Source organism: Pangasianodon hypophthalmus, chromosome 10, assembly GCF_027358585.1.
Source record: "Pangasianodon hypophthalmus isolate fPanHyp1 chromosome 10, fPanHyp1.pri, whole genome shotgun sequence".
Classification (NCBI taxonomy): domain Eukaryota; kingdom Metazoa; phylum Chordata; class Actinopteri; order Siluriformes; family Pangasiidae; genus Pangasianodon; species Pangasianodon hypophthalmus.
In genome coordinates this window covers 2,709,174-2,723,222 of record NC_069719.1, presented here as the reverse complement: position 1 = coordinate 2,723,222, position 14,049 = coordinate 2,709,174, and the positions used below count along the sequence as shown (strand labels likewise).

The 14,049-nt window shown below is 38.6% G+C and overlaps 1 protein-coding gene across 3 annotated transcripts in view; it reads left to right on the top strand.

The window, feature by feature from the left end:
- Positions 1-886: 886 nt before the first annotated feature.
- The window catches only part of srrm1 (serine/arginine repetitive matrix 1), a 20,169-nt gene continuing 7,006 nt past the window's right edge, over positions 887-14,049 (top strand). For 2 of the 3 annotated variants that reach the window (XM_053237391.1, XM_034308062.2), the window contains exons 1-10: positions 887-1,040; positions 2,969-3,058; positions 5,147-5,269; positions 9,290-9,460; positions 10,422-10,507; positions 10,653-10,841; positions 11,885-12,088; positions 12,677-12,793; positions 13,284-13,438; positions 13,771-13,851. In XM_053237391.1, the coding sequence (XP_053093366.1) occupies positions 1,020-1,040; positions 2,969-3,058; positions 5,147-5,269; positions 9,290-9,460; positions 10,422-10,507; positions 10,653-10,841; positions 11,885-12,088; positions 12,677-12,793; positions 13,284-13,438; positions 13,771-13,851 (1,237 nt within the window). In that variant the 5' untranslated portion in view covers positions 887-1,019. Of the gene's footprint in view, positions 1,041-2,968; positions 3,059-5,146; positions 5,270-5,602; positions 5,730-9,289; positions 9,461-10,421; positions 10,508-10,652; positions 10,842-11,884; positions 12,089-12,676; positions 12,794-13,283; positions 13,439-13,770; positions 13,852-14,049 lie in introns of those variants that run through there. The other variant, XM_053237392.1, reaches the window with a different exon arrangement.

Below are 14,049 nucleotides of genomic sequence, written 5' to 3'. Positions count from 1 at the left end.
CATTATTTTCGAAGCCATCTTTGCTTTACAATATTTCTTTGCATATGCACAGCACTGTATATCATTTTATCCATTGATCTACACTATATGGTGTGTGCACCCCTGACCATCACACCCATATGTGCTTGTTGAACATCCTGTTATAGATCTAGTCCCCCTTTGCTCCACTCTTCTGCGAAGGCTTTCCACTAGATGTTGGAGCGTGGCTGTGGGGATTTGTGTTCATTCAGCTACAAGAGCATTAGTGAGGTCAAGCACTGATGTTGGGATGTCGAGGAGGTCTGGGGTGCAGACGGTGTTCAGTGGGGTTGAGGTCAGGGCTCGGTGCAGGACACTCGAGTTCTTCCACTCCAACCTTCACACACCATGTCTTAATGGAGCTCGCTTTGTGCACGGGGGCATTATCATGCTTGAACAGGTTTGAGTTTCTTAGTTCCAGTGAAGGTAAATTGTAAAGCTGCAGCACACAAAGACATTCTAATAGTTTGGGGAAGAACCACATATGGGTGTGATGGTTAGGTGTCCACATACTTTTGGCCATATAGTGTATGTAATTACATTAAAAATTTACACTTTCAACAAAACAAGAAATCTTGTTAGTCAATTGTTCAGCTTCATGGTTTTGATTTCATTTAAAACTCAAACAGTATTCTATGCTTATTCATTTTTTTTACTGTTGTTAATTTTTATCATTTATTTTTGTTGTAATTTTACTTTTTGTTGTTAATTTAATCATTTATTTTTGATTATATTCACATGAAACTATTGAACATTTTTGTTTCTTGATGTTGCACAGTTTTTTGCCATAAATATATATTGAAGAAGAAGGGGAAAAAAAAGAGTTGAGAATCTCATGATAGCGAAGCCTCCTTGGCGCTGGTTGATGACGTCACCGCGCAGACCCCCTCCATCCGGAAGTGAAGAAGGAGAAGAGCGAGCTGAGAGGCGCCGCGGTGGATTGTGGGATGCGCTAGCTTGTCTTTACGCGGACCGTCGTTCGTTTTGCCCACGGTTATAAAATGGACGCGGGATTTTTCCGCGTAAGTAACACTTTTATCATATTTCACAAGGTTTTCGAAGGACGTATTTATATCTTTCTGACTGGATCGTGTGGTTTGTGAATCGTATAATCTGTATTTTATAATCCGTGCTGTATTTACAAACCTGTAGTGCTGAGCAGGTTAGACAAAATGGCGGATAAGTGCGCGCGGTGTTAGCATTGCACTTACCATAGGCCTGTTTTCTGTAAATAATTTTAACATAAACACCTGAGATTATAAATTTAAACTATATGGAAACAGTGTGGCGTATTTCTACATGCTAAAAATATTAAATAATATTTAAAGTATAAAAATATTAACTGTTCAACGTTAGGTTTTTACCGTAGCCTTGTGTTATGCTAACTAGCTGAATGTTTGAGAGTTCATGTAAGGTAAGTTACACAACAAAACTCTTAAATTTAATTAATTTATTTTATTTATAATATGTGGTTTAAATAGACATCATTTTTTTAATTTCTGTTATTTTATAGTGAGTTATTAGCAGGTTTGGCTAAGTTGCAATGGGACACATGGTGGAAATGTCAGAAGGAATTATTTAAAGATGTCAGCTTTTTTTTTTTTTTTTTTTTTTAATAATTTACATTTTTTAAATAAATGAAATAATCTTCTCAGAGCTTAATTAAAGACGACAGAAATGGCCCCAAATCTGTTACACTTTTGTACACTATTTAACCCTTTTATGCATAAATTATTTCATATCCAAATAATTTTTTATTATTATTAGTTAAAATGACATGTCATCTTTTTCAAATAAATATTGTGTGATTTCTGCTTATTTTATTGCTGGAAGTCAGGATGATTAATTTATGATATTAAATATAATATTTTTGAAATAATATATTTAAAAAAATAGCTCTTAATTGAAGTAATCTTGTTTCCTGATTTTATTTCAAGAAGACAGTGATGGCCCAAAGTTTATGGACTGTTTAAGAAATAATTACTGTTAGGACCTGATTATATTACAGGAGACCGACTGCTCCATGATGTTAAATGTAACTATAGATGGATAAAAAGTCATTGATTAATAAATGGTAAAAATGGTAATCGTTAGTAGATTGCTGTGGTATAAGAGGAATAAAACACTGATCCCTCTTCTGTCTCTCTGTCTCACTCTGTCTCTCTGTCTCACTCTGTCTCTCTGTCTCACTCTGTCTCTCTCTCTCTCTCTCTCTGTCTCTCTCTTTCTGTCTCTCTCTCTCTGTCTCTCTCTCTCTGTCTCTCTCTCTCTGTCTCTCTCTCTCTCTGTCTCTCTCTCTCTCTGTCTCACTCTCTCTCTGTCTCTCTCTGTCTGTCTCTCTCTCTCTGTCTCTCTCTCTCTCTGTCTCTCTGTCTCTCTCTCTCTCTGTCTCTCTCTCTGTCTCTCTCTCTCTGTCTCTCTCTGTCTCTCTCTCTCTCTGTCTCTCTCTCTGTCTCTCTCTCTCTGTCTCTCTCTCTCTGTCTCTCTCTTTCTGTCTCTCTCTTTCTGTCTCTCTCTCTCTGTCTCTCTCTCTCTGTCTCTCTCTGTCTCTCTCTCTGTCTCTCTCTGTCTCTCTCTCTGTCTCTCTCTGTCTCTCTCTCTCTCTCTGTCTCTCTCTCTCTCTCTCTCTCTCTCTGTCTCTGTCTCTCTCTGTCTCTCTCTCACTCTCTCTGTCTATCTCTTTGTCTCACTCTCTCTGTCTCTCTCTCTCTCACTCTGTCTGTCTCTCTCTCTCACTCTGTCTCTCTCTCTCTCTCTCACTCAGTCTCTCTCTTTGTCTCTCTCTCTCTCTCTCTCTCTCTCTTTCTGTAATTATAAATCGAACATCACACAGAGAAAAAAGTGAAAGTGGTCACCCGCGTGTTTACGATGTTCAGGGTGATTTTGAACGTACTTTTGTATCCTTGTGTCAGTTCAGTGTTAATAATTAATGGCACCCTTCGTTTTGCAGGGCACCAGCGCGGAGCAGGATAACCGCTTCAGTAACAAACATAAGAAGTTGCTGAAGCAGCTGAAGTTTGCAGAATGTCTGGAGAAAAAGGTATGAAGTAACCGGGCTGTGTGATCAGCTTGCGTTGTAGCACGTTTCTTTTCCTTTATAACAAATCTTTTGTTAATGGGTGAGGATCCTCCTTTAAGCCCCTTACGCCAAAGTCCAGATCTTTGAGGTATATATATAAACTAACAAACAAACTTTAACACATCGCATGAATGTAAATTCATATGAATGAGTAAAAATGGGAAAATAAGACAAACTGCGCATTAAATCAAGTCACAAAACACAAATTTGTGTTCTAATGATTAGATATATTATCAATATTTTGTAATACAGCGCTTTGCAAAAGTATTCAACCCCCTTAAGTCATCTTAAACAGATTGTTCCAGCCAGTATTTTTTTTTTTTATTGCAACCCATTCTGCTCTTAAAATCCATTTTCAAAGTTGAAATCTATTATTTGTCAGGAGATCTTTAAATAAGAATAAATATTCATCTCCTTCAGATTGGTGCTTAGTAGAACCACCTTTTGCTGCAGTAGCAGCTGTAAGTGTGTTGGGATCTGAGAAGTTTCTCTGCACACTGTTTGGGATTTTCACCCGTTCCTCCTGACAGATGTTCTCCAGGTTCTTTAGGTTCTTCAGGCTGGTTGGATGTTTGTTGACTCCAATTTTCAAACAGTGCCACAGATTCTCCTGCTGAAAGTTGACGTTTCTTCAGTTTTTTTTGGAGACTGAAGCTTGCAAAACCTCCCTGTACTTTGCTCCATTCCATTCTCTTTTCAATTTTGGTAAGACGTCCACGTTCTGAGGATGAAAAGTGTCCCCAGAGCATGATGCCGCCACCACCATGTTTCACTATCGGGATGGTGTTAGTTGAGGCATGATCCTGCACCTTAGGTTTGTGCAAATACCGGTATCTCGATCTTGTTCTCATCACCTTCACTATGGCTTCGCCTCTGTCTTGTTTATGCGCTGAGGTTTGAGGCAGTGCTTGTGTCATGTGATGCAGCTTTCACTTCCTCACTATTGATCCAGGAGTGCTCACTGGGATCTCCATCTTCTTATATATATAGTTTTATATATATATATATATATTAGTTTTACACGCTGTTCCTAAGCTATGACCTTCTATTCCCTTATCTTTAACTTCCTCACTATGCTCCTTAGTCTTCATTTTCACTCCTTTCTTCAGACTGACCGTCTCTTCAGTGACACTTCATCTGAGGTTCATCACTAATTTAGTAATAACTTTATATCAACAAGGCATCGTGATGCAACTTGAGCTTCATGTCACTACAGTGTGTAAGCGTAAGTGTGTGTATGATATTCAGCCTCGTCTTGTGATGAGCTGGTAATATTTCACAGATGAAGGTCAATTATAAGTCATTTGTGTCCTTGTTAAGACGGTATCTTTCATCCGGAGCTTCCGGGAACCTGGCGGGTTAAATACTTACGCAAAAAGCATTTTTCAGGTTTTAATTTTCTTTGAAATCCTTGCGGAACTGGAGTTAATTTTGACGTTGAAAATTCGCTGTAAGAGAACAAGAGTTTGATAAAAAAATTTAAAAAAAAACACTGATAGGAAGAATGTGTGTATTTATTAGGTGCTTCATGATATTGAAGAAAAATGTGTGAATTTGTTAAATAATGCGATACGCGCTACGTTAATGCTATAAGCGTGTAAAATCAATTTACTATCTATCTAAAAAAAAAAAAAAAAAATGAAAACGACAACCAACACACGTTTCATGTTTTTTTTGTTTGTTTGTTTGTTTTTTTTTTTTTGTGGAAAAGAAAGCATTCTCTGCATCGCCCAAAAACTAAAACTTTTCACGACTTTTCGAAGTATCAAAATCATTCAATTATCGCAAGCCCTTGCAATAAGCGTTTCACGGCATTTACGTTTGTATTTATTTATTTATTTATATTATTTATATTTATAGCCTAAATATTTATTTATTTATTCGTTAATTCCAGTGGAGGTTGAATACTTTTGCAAGCCGCTGTATTTAGCGCCCACAGAATTTCACAGTTGTCCTTCCTCTTTTGTTATTTTTTTTTATTTTATTTTATTACTATTATTTTTTTGATCTAAATAAACAGCTTTGTTTTTTGGACGAATCTAATCGCAGGTGGACATGACCAAAGTAAACCTGGAGGTCATCAAGCCGTGGATCACGCAGCGCGTCACGGAGATCCTCGGCTTCGAGGACGACGTCGTCGTGGAGTTCGTCTTCAACCAGCTGGAGGAGAAGGTATCCGTCCATTTCCATTTCCCTGTTTCTCTTCTTCTTCTTCTTTGTACTCGGATATGTGCCAGGCTTTTTGGAGAGGAGTGAATGCGTCAGAAATGAGACATTAACTTAACTAAAAGAAAAAAAATTACTGTAACCAGACACAAGAGAAAAGAAAAAAAAAAAAAAAAAAAAGTCAGAGGCACGATTTATTCTGTGCTAGCACTGGGTAAAGAAATGGTATGGTATGGTTTGGTATGGTATGGTACTTTCTCAAGATGCTGTGATGTGTATCAGCGTGTCTTCTGACCGGCACTTTGTTTCTAATGATGATGTGATTTATGATTTAAAAGGCCTGAACCAATATGGATGTTATTCCTTGCAACTGAAGTATAGCACCAACACCTAATTAGATCTCAGCTGAGCCCAAAGTCTCGCTGAACCCCAAGTCTCCCTTCATCATGAGCTTTGTGTCTTTGAGGTGAGTTTTCGATCAGGGCTTGGCATTATGTCAGTGATGAAACGTGTCAGTTTGTTTTTATTCTCTTTATTTCCAGGGTTGAAATGTGCAAAAAACACTTCCAAATAGAAATACACACATGAGCGGGGAAAAAAAAAACAAAAAACAAAACCCTTTAACCATCTATAACGATACAGTTATGGGATTAATGATAAAGATATTTTCATTCTTTTTATATAAGGAATATCTATGGAAGTAAAAAAAAAAAAAAAAGAGACAAATCTGATTGACTTATATAATTAATAATAATAATATACAGTGCTGTGCAAAAGTCTTGGCGCCCAATTTTTTAAATTTTTTTTTCTGTACGAACTTTGTTATAGATGTTTATTTTCTGATTTCTACATTATTGATTCAGTACAAAAACATTTTCGATTCCAAACATTAGTTTTCCAGCACAAAATTAAATGTTACAGAAAAATGTTTGTATGTCAGTAAAGAAAGCAGCAGATTCCATAAGAGACACTTTTCAGATAAAAACATAATGAAGGCTGCTGGGTTTCGCTGCAGAAATAAGAAGCGAGTCGACAGTCAAAGTCTCCAGAAGAACTGTGGCTGCTTCTGCAAGATGCTCAGTAACACTTCCAGCTCATTTCCTTATTAAACTGCACACACTGCACCTCAGATACTGTTTTATTTTTAAAAGCGAAGGCTCATCACACCAAATATTGACTTTGTTTCATTTATTACTGTTTGCTGCTCTTTACAGTATTTTATTTAATGTAGAAACATTTAGTTTCATTATTTTTGAAGGCGTCTTCTCTCTCCAGCATTTCTTTGCATGTGTCTAAGACTTTTGCTCAGTAGTGTGTATATATAAAATAACAGGTTTGTGTTTGAATATAAGTGAGTTTTGATATTAGTTTTAAATATTCTGTACTTTTTTTCCCCTATTTTGTTTTGAAATTGATAGATGTAAGATTTCAGATTAAAAAAAAAAAAAAAAAAAATCGGAAACCATAAATACAAACCCCATATGAATGACGTGAATATAATTCAAATATACTTTTCTTTTTTTCTTTTTATTCAAAAGAACCTGAGAAAAATATACCAAGTTCTTTCTTGGATCTGTCTCTCTTTTAAAAAATAAATAAATAAATAAATTACAGAATAAAATTACAGAAAACGGACCTAAACAATCATCCCTGTATGTGATACCTTTTTCCCCCCTTTTTTTTTTAAAAAAAAAAAAAAAATACTTTTTGTCTCTCTTTCTTTACTTTCATAAACATTTCTTGTAATGCTTTAACACATCTGTTTTATTTATTTATTTATTTAAAATGTTGAGCGTTTTAGATGTTGAGGGAGGAAAACGTGTTGCATTAGTTTCACAAGCAATGTTTCCATCAAAGTGTTTTTACACACAAAATAATTGAATGAAGAATAAAGTTCTTGTTTGTTTAACTTATTATTATTATTATTATTATTATTATTATTATTATTATTGGGCTGATTCCAGCAAAAACGAAACAGTGGATCAGATATCAGAGGAAACGTTTCGGATCCTGTAACAAACGGCAAAGGTTGGAATTCGATTTGGAAAATAAATTTAGTTTTGAAACTGAAAATGTTTATGTATAAAGAGACTTTATATTAGATGTTTATTACATTTTATTACATTACACTATATTATATTTGCAATACAAGTATACGTGCATTTTAAAAAAACAAGGCTTCTGTCTTACTGGAAGTTTCTTTCTCTCATTAGAAAACATTTATGCAAATTAGAACTGGGTTCAGGATGACCTTGTTTCTACACTTCTTAAACGATAAAACACTTGGCGGTGTGCCGTTACAGGAAAATAATCAACGCTGGGGTTGTGAGGTGAAATGGAGTCGCAGTTACTAGCCTGAAGTTGATTATTTCCTTATAACAGCACGCCCCCAAAGTGTTTATTCCCCTTTTATATATATACCACAGCAATTTGGCAGCAATATGTTTATTAAAGAGTGACACATCATACTTTTTATCCATTTATAGTTGCATTTAATGTTGTGTGCAACAAGTTAGTTTCTGTCGCGTTACAGCAGCTATAAACAGTCGTTCCCTCCCCAGCCTCTGTTTTCTCTCTTGACATAAATAAAACAAAAAAACAGCTTGTCATGTTAACGAGAAACTCCTCTGTAGTGAAGATGTCAGAAAACTTAGTTACAGCTTTACCTCTGACACTGGAGACTCCTTCCATAAATAATGTAAAACAAAGAAAAAAACAAAACTTAAAAGTCCTTTTAAAAAAGTTATGGCTTTACCTGTAACTGTTACAAAGCCCTGACACTGGAGACTCCTTCCATAAATGTTAAATAAACGTCTCTCCTCGACGATTAATCCCCGTGAACGAGCTGTTGCTATGGAAACGGTATTAGAACGAGCGCATTAATATAAACTACCGTGAATTAGCACCGCACCTTCTGATGAAATCCAGGACTCAATAGCGCTGTGGTATAAATATATTATCATATACATGTGTTTGATAAATTAGATGATTAAACTCACGGATGGAAACATGGCTGTCGATTAGTTGGTCACCGGTAAGTTGTTTACGTAAAGTTTGTTCTTACGAGTCGGCGTGCAGGAGGAGGGTGACGGCGACGACGGTTTCGGAAAAGCTGTCGTCCCGTCTCCGTGATCTTTGTTCAGCCTTTTATTAAGGCGCAGGAAAAGGAAAAAGGAGTAGAAGTTAGTAAATAGGTTATTACTGAGTAGTTCACTATTAGCAAGGGTTTAAACACCTAAGATGATATTTTACTTTCTATATTTCTACTCATGCTTTAGTTCTGACTTTGATGAAAGAAAAGTAAAGAAAGAAAGAAAGAAAGAGAAATTTTTCCATGCCCTGTGTACTCATTATTGCTTGTTCGTCTCTTGCAATTTAGATAAGTGATATAACATTATACTCAAGGTGGTTGAGTCACAAGCAGTAGGGAGGCGGAAGCGAGCCAAACGGAGCGTCCCTGTCTGTGCAGGAGCGGCGGGCGCTCCAATCCCCCAACCCCGAGGATGCGCACACACTGAAGACATCCGGACTGTACTTTGGCTCTTTGGGGTTTTTGACACACTCTGTATTGTGGATTTATTGTTGCTGTGTCACAGCAGTTAGGGGAGGTAGAGGGAGGGCGGGGCAAAGCTTTTCACCTATCTTGCAATGCAAGGAGTTCTGGTCTCATTATCATGTCTATACATTTTGTTGTTTTTTTTTTTTTTCTCTCTCTCTACAAGGAGGGCTCTTTTTAAGACGAGAAGTAATGCATGCTTTTAACTAATCATGAAAGTAAGATTTCTGGAATCTAAGATGCTTCAATAATCAAATCCAGAGGTTTAGAAAGGCAGAAGAAAGCACCTTATTGTAAACACTAGGTTGGTGTTTTAAGAATTTGGTATTAAGTATTAGGTTTGATCAGTCAGAGCCCATCCTTTCTGTTCTGTGCTCTCACTTCCTGTCGCTGTATTAAGCTCCCCCCTCCACCATTCTGCTCTCTCTCTCTCTCTCTCTCTCTCTCCATCCTCGATGTGTGTGTTGTAGAATCCTGACGGTAAGATGATGCAGATTAACTTGACCGGTTTCCTGAACGGGAAGAACGCACGCGAGTTCATGAAGGACCTCTGGCCCCTGCTGCTGAGCGCCCAGGAGAACATCGCCGGAATCCCGTCTGCCTTTCTCGAGCAGAAGAAAGAGGAGATCAAGCTCAGACAGGTCAGAGATGTGATTAAAATAATTATTGGTGTATAAAGTACATGTTTGGTGACTAATTTCTTTAGTTTTGTGTTGAAGCTACATAAAGCTAATTCCTTTTCGCAGTAGTGTGTGACAAGGCGCGTAGCGTCTGTCAAACATTTTTATTTCCGATGTGAAATGTTACTACGTTATGATTCAAGCTTCGTATTCGCAAATTAGCAGCACACAGCAGCATGCTAGCTATTTAAAAAAAAAAAAAAAAAAAACACCCCAAAGATGCCAACAATCTCTGCTACTTCATTCCAAGCTTTTTTTCCTTCGTAAAGTCTCAATACACATTTCCCAAGAAGTCGTGTATCACACGATGAGATGAAACCACAAATTATAAATTTTTAAGTCAATCAGTAAATAGGAACTAACTGCAGGTCGGGACTGAAGTTGTGACAGGAGAAGTGAAAAGATCGTACTGGTCTGAGGCAGTCGTTTGGATTTGTCGCTGTGCCGCTCAGTCCTTAATTTGCATCAAGTTGATTCACTTTGTCGCTAAAAACACAGCTTTTTGTCGTGCATGTACATAGAAAATGACCGATCACTCGTCACTTGCTCATGTGAGCGCAGGGTTATCTTAGCTAGCGATAATAGAGGACCAACCAGGGCTACCAGTTTAGCAAACTGCACCTCTAAATCATCACTTCCCTCGCCTCAAACACCTTTTGTGGAATTACTTTCATACTTACTGGAATCGCTGCGCTCTAAAAGTGTGTGTTTTATACATTGTTCAGATCTGCAGCAGTATGTTCTGAGGGCTTGGTTGGATTAGCTGAAATAATTTACTTGGCTGTGGCCCGTCATGTGAAGACCCCTGTTTATCTTGTTTATTTGGCATGTTTTATGATTTACCAATATAATCTTTATTAAATTATGATTTCTGTGATCAGTTTTGTTAAACTGCGATGTTTGTTTTCGTCTGTCTGAACAGGAGTCCCTGGCAGTTATGAAAAAGGTAGACGAAGATAAGAAAGACCGAGAGAGCAAAGAGAAAGCTCAGTCCAGGAGTCCCAAACGGTAAGTTTAAGTAATAGATGCTGAGGTCTTTTTTTTTTTTTATTATTATTATTATTATTATTATTATTTTGCGAAATACCTGATTTGTGTAAATAAATATTACGGCTTGAACTCAGACCTTTCCTTTAATTTTTCTTGACTCCAGGAGAAAATCTCGTTCACCGGCGAAGCGCGAAAGGAAACGCAGCCACTCTCGCTCGCCTCGACGCAAACCCAGCCCACCGGCTCTGCCCCTGCCCAGTCCACCCAGTCACAAACCCGAGCCTCAGCCCGAGCCCGACCAATCAGAGAGCTCCAAACCAGAACCGCTGATCCAGGAGGCTTCCTCTACCAGGTAACTGTGGAGAATGCTTGGAGATGTTTTTAATTTATTATAATTATCAGTTAGGAGAGCAATCCCAAGGTGTTACATTTACATTTATAGCATTTGGCAGATGCCCTTATCCAGAGCGACTTACAATAGTGCTTTGAAGTCTATCAAAAATACACCTCTGTTGGGGAGGTAATAGAAAAGCGCTAAGACAATAAATTTTTTTATTTTTTATTGTTTGGTTTTGTAAGGGCTAACTAAAGTACTTTAGGAAGTGGTAGGTCTATAGACGTCGTTTGAAGACTGTCGGTGACTCAGCTGTTCGGACATCTCGGGGAAGTTCATTCCACCACCTTGGTGCCTGAACAGAGAAGAGTCTTGATGCAGGTCTTCCTTGTACCCTGAGACATGGTGGGATCGAGCAGTGCTAGAGGATCGGAGGGAGCGTGGTGGCGCTCGAGGTGTGATAAGAGCTTTGAGATAAGTGGGTGCTGTTCCGTTTTTGGCTTTGTAGGCGAGCATCAGTGTTTTAAATCTGATGCGGGCAGCTACAGGAAGCCAGTGGAGGGAGCGTAGCAATGGGGTGGTGTGGGAGAATTTACGTTGTTGTTCTTTGTTTCCGTTGTTGAACGCCGCGCACAAATGACGTCGCTGTCGACCGGCTTACGTCACTTCCTAGTGCCCGCTGTCGGTGCGAATGCAGCCCTTTAAACGGTACTGGGAAATAGTTCACACAAAATCGCCCTGTACTTTAGTCCTGTAAATTTAGCCCTGGAACTAAAGCGGTGCGAAAGGCCCTATCGACTAACAGACACTTCCAAACAACACAACAGAATCAACAATAATATACAATACAATTCTACTGGCGAGAATCGAGATCCAACTGAGTCAAGTACACAAGGTCAGAAACCTATCTTACCAGTAGACAATAAATTCAAGATAGAACAACTTAAAGCACACACTTAAAGGTGTTCAGTCCTAACTCCCTGCACAGCTAATCAAAACCTGGAATAATAAAAATCCGCTTTGATCTGAAGCCTCACCGCACTTTTTCTCTTCCTGTCCAGCGATTTGGCAAACGAAGCAAAGCCGGATTCGGTGTCCGAGGTTCCCAAGGACGTGTCTCCGGAGAAACCTGCAAAGACAGAAGACAAACCGAAACCGAGAGATAGAGACCGGGACCGGGAGAAAGACGGACGCCGAGATCGTCCACGCCATCGCACGCGGTCTCGCTCGCCCCGCCCCCGGCGGCGCCATCGATCACGCTCTAGGTAAACCGAGGTTTACGCTTCGTGTGAGTGTGTGTGTGAAAAATCCTATAAAGAGCAGTAAACAGTAATAAATGAAACAGAGTCGATATTTAATGTGACGATCCTTCGCTTTAAATAAAATAAAGCAGTATCTGAGGTGCAGTGTGTGCAGTTTTATAAGGAAATGAGCTGGAAGTGTTACTGAGCATCTTGCAGAAGCAGCCACAGTTCTTCTGGAGACTTTGACTGTCGACTTGCTTCTTATTTCTGCAGCGAAACCCAGCAGCCTTCATTATGTTTTTATCTGAAAAGTGTCTCTTATGGAATCTGCTGCTTTCTTTACTGACATACAAACATTTTTCTGTAACATTTCATTTTGTGCTGGAAAACTAATGTTTGGAATCGAAAATGTTTTTGTACTGAATCAATAATGTAGAAGTCAGAAAATAAACATCTATAACAATGTTTGTACTAAAAAAAAAATAGTGCCTAAGACTTTTGCACACAAGCTTCAGTGTGTGTGTGTGTGTGTGTGTGTGTGTGTGTGTGTGTGTGTGTGTGTGTGTGTGTGTAGTCGCCGGTGGTAATACTGTTACCTTCTGATCGCAGGTCATACTCGCCCCGGCGCAAACCGAGCCCGAGGAGACGCGTGTCCCCCAGACGCAGGAGTCCCCCCAGACGGCCGCCTCCTTCCAGACACAGGCGCAGCCGCTCACCTGCACGCAGGTACGCCTCCTTTTGGTGCCGTAGGAATCTGAATTAAAAAAATTCAGATATTGATTTTAATTCTAGCGTTATTAGAAAGTAAGGATAATTTATAAATGTTTTGTTTAATGGTGCATAGGATATAAAACCCTGAAAATTTAAACCATGTATTAGATTTTTAAACAGAAGACAAATTAAAATGGAAGCTGTGGGAAAAATTTAATGTGTGTGTGTGTGTATGTGTACATATATATATATATATATATATATATATATGTGTGTATGTATGTATGTATATGTATTTTCTGTATATTTCTGTATATTTGTGGTAGTGAAGTGTAAATACTTGTCTAAATCAATATTTGACTGTTGTCATGGTTACATAGTATTAGGTGTATGCATTCATGTCTGGTTAAATTCTATATTTGTATATATATGTGTGTGTACATAGATAATTTCTGTTTGCGTACGTTGTTCTTTGACTCCGTGTCGTCCTCTTTCTCTCTGTTAGGAGGCGTTCGCGTTCTCGCTCGTCTTCAGGCAGCTCGTCCTCGCGCTCGCCTCATAAGAGGCCCGCTAAACGCAGCTCCGTCACACCACCCAGGAAACAACCACGCCGCACTGATACGTCCTCCAGCCCCAGCAGGAGGCGCCGCAGCCCCTCAGGTACGACACGCACACACACGCACACACACACGCACACACGCACACACACATACACTGAGAGCTGATGACATTTTGGCTATTAAGGCTTGAATTTTTTTTTTTTGTTTTTGGATCTTATTTCCTAAAAAGCACAAATCAGGTTTACAACCAATTAAATTCCTGTAATCAATTAACTTATGACTTAAAGTAGTAACTTGTTTACTTTCTAGCACTTTGTTTCTACTTTGTTTGTATTGTGATTTAGTACTTTGTCAAGATATTAGTGTTGTTTGAAGTTAGTATGTTTGAAGTGGAAGGCTGTTTGGCTTCATTATATCTTTTGTGAATTTCAGGTTCGAATCGGCGACCCGCTGGAAGAAACGAGTCGCCGTCTCCTGCTCCTAAACCCAGACGATCAGACCTGTCAGAATCAGGTGTGTGTGTGTGTGTGTGTGTGTGTGTGTGGGGTGTTGTGTCATTGTGTGTGTGATTTGATTTGGTTGGTTGTTTATGCACTTTAATGTATTAACACGCTGCAAACTTGATGGCACGTGTCTTAAGGAATAATTTGACAGAATATCTAATTTAGCAAACAACCAATGGGAGTCTGGGGATGTGTGTGTGTGTGTGTG